The 9077-nt window shown below is 37.3% G+C and overlaps 1 protein-coding gene across 1 annotated transcript in view; it reads left to right on the top strand.

The window, feature by feature from the left end:
• The first annotated feature begins 483 nt into the window (after positions 1-483).
• Positions 484-9077, top strand: part of LOC118753318 (GATA zinc finger domain-containing protein 14) — a 64873-nt gene continuing 56279 nt past the window's right edge. Inside the window, exons 1-2 of the mRNA XM_036488196.1 lie at positions 484-673; positions 3459-3674. Coding sequence (XP_036344089.1) covers positions 484-673; positions 3459-3674 — 406 coding nt within the window. The remainder of the gene's footprint in view (positions 674-3458; positions 3675-9077) is intronic.

The following is a 9077-nucleotide window of genomic DNA, read 5'->3' on the forward strand; positions in this document are numbered from 1 at the left end:
TAAAAAGAAAAAATGTTCGTCTCAATTTTTTTTTTTTCATTTTACACCAATAGCCCAATATAAAAAATTTACAAATCTGTACAAATGTACCAAGCGTGTTACACTGCCTTGAGTCCAGTCAAAAATACAAGAGTTTCATATATGAACCACCTTTCCTGATATGTAACACCAACTTCCTAGTTCCACAGAACTTTGGGCGACATCTGGAAGTACTGAGGAGGTGAGGGGTATGCAATCTTCATTCAGGTTTTTGTCTTCAAATGACTTTCAACTCCAAAATGTAATTTTTTTTGACAAATCAATCCTTCAATGGCTAAAGGCCCGAAGTGATGGCATTGGTGAAATTTTTAGTTTTTTTCTAGGGAATTACGCACAATAATATGACATTATATTATCTAATTTAAAGTAACCTTTATTCCCAAAAATTGTAGAGCTGGCTACACTGGTCCTAAAAGCCTTAGGCCTATTAAGAGCATATCCTCCATGCTGAAATGTCTGGAGTTATTGGTTGACTTGCGCATTCGTAATAAGGCGCTTTCATCACATCTTCTGTATTTGTATAGAAATACCTATCAGGTGGAGAAATCTTGTGAGACGGCTATACAAAATCTTATTGCCAAAAGTGGCAATGCCATCAATAAGGAAGTGTTCGCCTTGAGCAGTTTTGTAGCCAGTAAGTGTGCTAATGCCCATGCCATTTTCGATAGTAAACGGAATTAGGCTCTAAGGCGAGGCCGTAGATTCTGCTTTAATGAAATTGATTTATTCAATTCATTAGAATTCATGCATCAGGCACTCAATACGTCACGTGCAGAGTTCATGGAAGGGATCTCTTTATTTTTTGCCCTTTTGCTTCGTAATTGATAACCTAAATGCTAACCTTAATGGAACTGAATCTACACCCCAAGGCCTTTGCTGCATTTGCTGTGGCCTGCTTCAATTGTAAGAAAACGCAGAGAACACTGAATTTGGTTAACAGTTGGTGCAGTAAGAATGGCCTCCCCGCTAATCCAACCAAAATTAGTCTAGTGCTTCTCACTAGAAGGACAAGGTTGGATGGCTTTGGTCCCCATATCCATACCACTATTTAGATTTCTTCCTAGGTGAAGTATTTAATTCTAATCCAAGTGGTAAACTTTTATGTTCATCTCACATCTATCCAAAAAGCACCAAAGCGATCTGGTAACGTGGATGGGCTTTTCGTATTGTGCGGGATCTATCACCTCTATAACAAGGAATAACCAAACTGTTTCTCGCCCTTCATCTGGGACTTATACGCCGGGAGGACCCTAAGGCCACTTGTAGCCTTAAGCGAAAATGGTACTGGTATTGTTCAGAGTGAAGTGAGGAGGACATTGCGTTAGGCAGATATCTAATTTCTTCTACCATTGGCCAAGGATAGCCTCCGTTGCCTTTGCTGGAGAAATACTACAATATTGAGTACTCTGAGGCTACGTGCTGGATAACTGCAGTACTGCGTGCGCGACTACTGTATCTGGAGTCTATATAAGAGGAAACGGGAAACGTTTTTGAAATTCCCAAGGTCATGGACTACGTGGTGGGAAAAGGGTCAATGAGTAAGAGTTTACGTGCCCACAGTACGAGCCAAGCTGACCTCACGGCATTCGCCGCTACTTGCAAACTAGTTCGGCAATGCAAGTATCGAATATACTATATTGGAAAATATAGCGAACATTTTTATTCTGAGTGCCAGCTCACCGAGGGTACCCGACCAGCTTTTCCTTGATCCGCAACCAGCTATAGCATTCCCGTCTTCGACCATCGATTTCGCCGTCAAAAACTAGGTGAATAATTTGCTCAGCAATGACGGAGAGGATTCGAGGGGCTGCAGATCGATAAGGCACATGCTGTCGTCAATTTTGGTCGTATTTTATTTCATTGAACCACAATAACATTTTCTATTCCTGTCTTGAAGAGGAAAAAATGGTCGATAGCTTTTTGTGCAGCTGTCCGGCTATTTTATATATATTTTATAAACCAGTATCTATGGTCCGAAACCCTGAAAAAAAGTTGTAATACCTTAAAAAACTTCAACTTCGTGAGGTATTTCGTGTTCGCACTGATCGAAAGAGTAATTTTAGTCACTTGAGGCGGAGGCACAAAACGCCCACGCGATACCTCTGAATGTTTATATTTTTGCACCAAATTTCCAGGGCATAGTTTTTAGCCATAATGGAAGCTAAAAAGTCAAGAGCGTCAAAATAGAAGCACTTTCATTTTTTTTCTGGTCACTCTAATGTACATACATTGAAAATAAAATTTCGTAAAAGTGCTACGAAAAACTTTCGTAGTCTTGACTTTTGTATAATGTACGAAACTTTCGTTCATAGTACGAACACATTTTTCACAACGAAACAAGATTTTACGTACCATACGTAAATATAACGAAAGGGCTTTCGTAAAGCCTTTTTCAGTACAATTTACAAAAGTTACGTTTATTTTACGAAACACATTCGTAAATTACTGAAAAAGTCTCTGTACGAATAATTTTGTATATTGTACGAAGGCATTCGTAATATTTACGTGTGGTTTTAAAATTTACGAAATCTACATCTCTGTTTTCGTACAATTTAGTTAATAATTTCGTATAAAGTACTAATGCAGAAACATGTTTTTTAAATTCGTACAACATACGAATATTTTCGTACAATATACTAAATTACCGGCTGTTTAATATTTCATCATATTTTTATGTATCGCGTGTCATTGCGAAACTACTGGTTGGCTACTGTGAGACGTATAATATAATTTTAAAAGTTTTAAGAAGCTTTTTCTGGATAAAAAAACAATAAAAAATTAAATGTTAAAGCTGTGGATAAATGCTTTTAAGCATACCATGTTTTTAATATCGCCCACGCTGAGCCTTGCGCTGCAAAGAAAAGAAAAACGCTTAAAATTACGAATAAAAACAAAATAAAAGTGTTGTGTTATAATTCGTCTTATGTTTTTTACAGTGTGGTGAATGAAAGCAATCGGAAGTTCTACGAAACAACCGCAGATTTTAGGAAAATAATTTCGTGCATTTTACAAAAATTTCGTTAAAAAACTAAAGAAATAGTACAAAATTCTTTAGTAAGTAGTACGAAATTCGTTAGTAAATAGTACAAATACGTTCGTAAAATGTACTAAGATCTGATATCTCATATTTTCGTAGTATGTACGAAAACGGTTTTGTACAATCAACGAAAACTTTCGTGGCTCAAAATGACGAAAACTTTCGTAAAATGTACGCAAGTTTTCGTTATATTTACGCAGATTTTATTTTCAGTGTAGCCACAAATGAAGTCCAATTGATTTCGTTTACTAGCAGTACTACTGCTAATCGCAAAAGTGGCGCTAGAAGCCACAGGTATAACACATTCGCTTATTTAAAGTATTTTTTGTAGAATATATTCAGTATTCAAAGCAAACTTTAAAGAAAATTAAATAATTTGCAGCTTTGCGGTTTGTGGAACCAGCGCATGACCGCAAATATAAAATTGATGGCTCACTTCGCCACTCAGTCGCTAGCAACGAAGTTGCTGATCAAATAGCGTCATTGCCATTGGAACCGGGGTTGGTTTTAGTCTCGTCGGCAGTTCCAACTAATTTTCTACCCCCACCTCAACCCGAACATCTTATATATTATATAAAACAGGATGATGAGTGCTATGGTAATGAGTACCACGTTTATGATAATCCAATAAATGCTGGTGCAATGAGAGAACAATGATCAAAAATTGCTTACAAGAAGACAGTACAGCGATAATGAGGTTGATGCAGTTAATGGTGTCCAGATTGATGGCCATGAATCGCAGCCTCTTGTTCCCATCGGACAAGGCGGCCAACAATCGAATCAAACTGGTTTAGTTCGCAGACGTCGGAGACGCAAACGCAGACATCGTAGGAAACGCAGCCATAGACCAATTAATTTGGTCAGGATTGTACGGCGTAGAAGGTTATTCCAAGTATTAAGTGACTATTAAAATAATTATAAGCTCAGATAGAAAGTAACACCCAAAAATAAAGAACATTTTAACTGCTTTATAAATCGAAAATTTTTATGAAAATGTAAATTTATAAACAACTTGTTGGTGCTTCACTTTATACTCGTAATTGTTTTGTTAAATATCTGGAGTTGGTTTGATGATATTTGCGATCCAAGTATGTACTTTAAAAAAATTTCAAAAGCTTCGTACTATCTACATGCATATCCTTTTACTTTGATATCTATATTTTAGTATCTTTGACACTCAATTGTACTGTAGCTTTTTACTAGTGCAAGAGTTTTCAGAATGGTTCACTAATTCCAGAGACAATCAAATACACACCCAAGTAGGCCTTTTCGCTTTAAGAGTAAAAAAAAGTTACTCTGCACATTGCCTGCTGTCTATGAAGTTTGTTTCCTCTTACCAAATAAAATTTGGCCATCCCTTCGATTGAAATTAGTCACCACCATCGTCCGGGTGCCACATAAAGCTAGTGCCATAATTTTGCTTCTACATATGTACAATGATTTACGAGAGGTAAATTGAAATTCAAAAGGAAGTTCGAATATAGCCAAACGAAGTGGCGATGCCCACCAATAATAATTATGTAAACAAAAAGGCGTCGCACCAACAATACCACTGCCATTACCACAAACCGTATTACTGCTGCAAATGTACCCAGCTATGCACCTACATATATATGTACAGTGGCGGTCAAAAATGGATAAATGGTGTTACGTTTTTAATATTTACAATATTTTTCAAGCTAAAATCTCTATGATATTTTTTTATAAAAAATATGGTTCAAGCTTTAAAAAAAACTATATAAATCACACTTTCAAACTTTATACCGAACTAAGAAAAATTCCACAAATTTTTATCTAAATTTCGAGCTTTTTAACAGAATTTTTAGAAATTTTTTGGGTATGCAGTTAACAAGCTTATAAAATTCTAGTAAAATAAGTGCAAATTTGAGCGGCTAAAAACTGCAATGCTTTTTAATAATTTTTTTTTGCTGACGCCTTTTACGGTTTTTTCATATAAATATTTAAAATTAGGAAAACTGCCGTTGACTTTTTTACTTTCTTTGCCATATTCTTCCATAAGTAATTCATTTTTATATGGAAAAAATAGCAAAACGCTGTCAACAAAAAAAAAAAAATATTAGCGATTTTTTAGGCGGTCAAAACTTGCACAGATTTTACTAGAATTTTATAAGCTTGTTAACTGCATACCCAAAGAAAATGCTGGCTAAAAAGCTTGAAATTTAGGTAAAATTTTTTAGAATTTTTCCAAGTTCTGTATAAAGTTTGAAAGTGTGATTTATACAATTTTTGTTAAAGCATAAACCATGTTTTTATAAAAAAAATATCAAAAAAAAAATGTTAGCTTAAAAAACATTGTAAATATTAACAACGAATGACCATTCATGCATTTTTGACCGCCACTGTACATACATATGCATGTATGTGAGTACAAGTGTATGTCGTCTGGGTGGTTTGTCGACGACGAACAGACACTTTGGTAAATTTATGATACGAATGAGCAATGCATCTTCGCATGCAAGTTGAAGCTTAAAAGGAATCAGCTACCCATTGCCGCATGCATGGAGGCTACGGCACAGCCTTTCGATTTGTTGTACCTATTGGTTTTAGGCGAATTTCTAATCGCTCTCTCTTTCTCTATTCTCGCCGCTATCCTTCCCTTGTGCGTGATAACAGATTTAGGAGTGGGTGGGAGAAATAGCCGCCGCCGACAGGCAGGTGCCGTCGACTGATCTCAGCTGGACGTTTGCTACTAACTTGTCGTGGTCATGATTAATGGCAGCAGAACTGATAAATCATTTTTGCCGCCTCGAAGCAAAAATTTACAAGAATGTGTAGCTACAAATATACAAACACACATAATAAGGATGTGTATCGTTTTTCGGAATTATACTACATATGTATGTACATATATGCAAGCTGACTTATAGAGGTTAAATAATGAAATTTACATAGTCAAATTCGAAATTGACGGAAATGATGGATACGGTCATTCCAAATTTAACATAAGTAGCTGCTGCACGCTGTCCCACAATTAGGCTTAAATTTTGTTAATAGCCCATTTGCATACTAAATCTAACAAAAATGGGTAGCGAAAATGAATACAACAGACGTCAAACAAATTTCCTTATAGGCTCACATTTTCTTGCTCGATTTGCAAAAATAAAGTACCCTTTGAAGGATAATTCATCAAGCTGTCTATCTGCTTTACGACCTTTATAAGTTTTCATACAAAATACAAAATGTCTTTTGAAACGACATCGATTCTTAATTTTCAAAACTAGACTAAGCCATATTTAGTAAAATTATTTAAAAGCTTCATTTAAGACACACAATGGTCTTAGAAACTCTGCTAAAACCAGGTTATATGTGAACACTATCCTACATACTACGTAACAAACATTGCTACGTAACAAACATTGCTACGTAAGAATCCTAGATATGAGCGAATGGAAAGGTGCCAAAGACCCAAACTGAGCGTTGACGTATATCAAAACAGATGATTCCAAACTAAACGAAGGAGTGTGCCGTCAGTTGCACTTCAGCGTACTCGCACGAAACCTCAGCGTTTGCTTACCGGAGCACTTTAGGGTCCTTCAGGCAGAACTAAATATCATAATGGAGGTCATTAGTTGGCTCATAGCTTCCGCCCCTGCAGGATGGCCAATCACTGCATATTCTGACAGCCAGGCTGTTATCAAATTTCTAATATCCAGTAAAGCAATGACCAAAGTAGCCATAGAATGCTAAAGGGCTCTCAATGTTCTTTGGTCGCTGCATGGGTCCCTGACCACTGGAAATTCCTGGCAACTGTATGGCCGACGAGCTTGCAAGAATAGGGATGGAAATATCTGTAGTCTATTCTGCTTAGAACGTGGGTATACCTTTAAACTCCTGCAAACATAGACCGAAAACTGGACCCATGGAGGACGTAGGTAAATACCAGATGAACCTTCGCACCTACCCGTCAGTCTACCAGACAAATATTACCAAACATTTTGATGAAAAGTGCTACAAATCTTTCACGCGGCTTAATCGTTTCTCTCATAGTCTAGTTTTCGGGGTTGCAGAAACGAGAAAGAAGTGGAGGGCATCGAATACTATCTCTGGCATTGTACAGCCCTGACCAAGACGAGAAATCAATTATTTAGCCGACCGGACCTGAGGGAACACTATATATGGGTTTTTCTATATAAAGCACACCAGTATGGTCCAATTTCTCAGGGAAGGCAGTAAATAAATTGCTTCCGCCATGGTATCACAGCAGAATTTTTGAGCCATGCTCGTGCACGTTAACACTCACTTTAACCTAACCCTGTCTAGCCTTCCTTTTTATATATCTAATACATTCATACCTATGTACATTATAAAAACGGTCATGAACATCACAAATACAATATCGTAAATGCACTTTGACTTGCAACTGTAAAATTTACTCTAATATTTAACATACTTTTACCAATATGTGTTTGTTTTTTATTGCTAACCTATCAAATACTTACGTCAATAACCATTGTAAAATATGCGCTTTGCCAGCGAATCGGTATGCGAGAAGGAGACTGCGTGTTTTCTCTTTAACCGTTTCAATTTCCTGTCGTTGCGGTTGAACTTAAAATTCACAGAGCACTCCGCCGCCAGTGTCTTGCATGTTAACGCTACGTCGCACTTTGTAATATCCTTTGCATTTGTTGCTCATGTAAAAGTAATGAAGTTGTGTTGTTAGCGTTGAAACTTCTTTACCACAACTTACGGACAGTAAATGCGAAAATAGTAAGCGTAGGTAGAAAAAAACTGCGAAATTTATTTAGCGAATGTTTGTCACGTTTTGCAGTGGAGCTGTAGTGGTTTTTTTTTTGTTTATACGGACGTTGGGAAAGCGCACTAACCGTCAAGTGGCCCGTATTAAACATCGATGAAGTTACCTCCCCGGAACTGGTTTCGCATTTCATCAGAGAGGGGTCGTGACATCACTCCATAACGCCATTTCCATTTTTTTCACTGATTGTAGCCTCTCTCTATCCGGCGGCATTGTTCCCATACTTTAAGCTCAGTCATTATTTCTTTATTAGCAGATTTCACTCCGTTCCATATATATGATAGCAAGTTTTCAGGACTCGGACTGGTCAGAATCAAATCGTTTAATGAGTTTCTTTTAGCGCATAAAGAAGGGCATGTAAAAAATATATGCTGGGCAGTTTCCGGTACATTTCCACTTGAACCACACGCCATTGTGTCATCATGACCGTACTTGCAAAAGTACTGTCTGAAACAGCCATGTCAACTCAGAATTTGGGTCATATAAAAATGTACTTCTTCATGTGATCAGTTAAGCCAGGCTTCGATGTTCGGGATGAGTCTGAAAGTCCAGCGACCCGACAAATACGCTTCCCACCGTTGTTGCCATTGCGCGAGGCTTTTTTGGCGTTCGGCCACGATCTCATGCTTAGAGAGGGCACGGCCTTTGGATCGGTGGGTCAAATAGGTGCGCTGGATCTCCATAGCCATTAGATCAACAGACATTATATGTATACCAGCAATAACACTGGCCGCATCATGCGAAACTCTCCGGAAAGCATTGCATATACGTATGGCACTAAGCCGGAAAATCGAGTTTGAGTACATGCATCCAAACAGGGGCCGCATACATAACTACCGATTGTGTTACCTTACTCAAGAGTTTCCTTTCGAGTTTCCTTTGCCATTAACCTAGCTAAAGCACTATGGAATGTAGCCACTGTCTTACTAACCGGAGGTATGTACATTAGGGTGGTCCAAAAAGAGTAAAGTCGGAATCGTAATGCTCTCACCCCCTAGGATTGTTCTATATTGAAAAAAAGTAGACCCCTATTTTTTATTTTGAAATCAAAAAATATTCGGAGGTCGCTCAAAGTGCTCAAAGTTTTCTATGTATTTTTATATGGGAAAAATAAAACTTTTCGTAGAAATGGTATAGAATTCTTGAAAATCAATATTTTTATATAGTCGACACTATCGATAATATGCGATAGTTCTTTAGAAACCATCGAAAACTATCGATAGTTTT

This window comes from Rhagoletis pomonella, unplaced genomic scaffold (genome assembly GCF_013731165.1).
Source record: "Rhagoletis pomonella isolate Grant_MI unplaced genomic scaffold, Rhpom_1.0 Rhpom_scaffold_00002, whole genome shotgun sequence".
Taxonomy (NCBI): Eukaryota; Metazoa; Arthropoda; class Insecta; order Diptera; family Tephritidae; genus Rhagoletis; species Rhagoletis pomonella.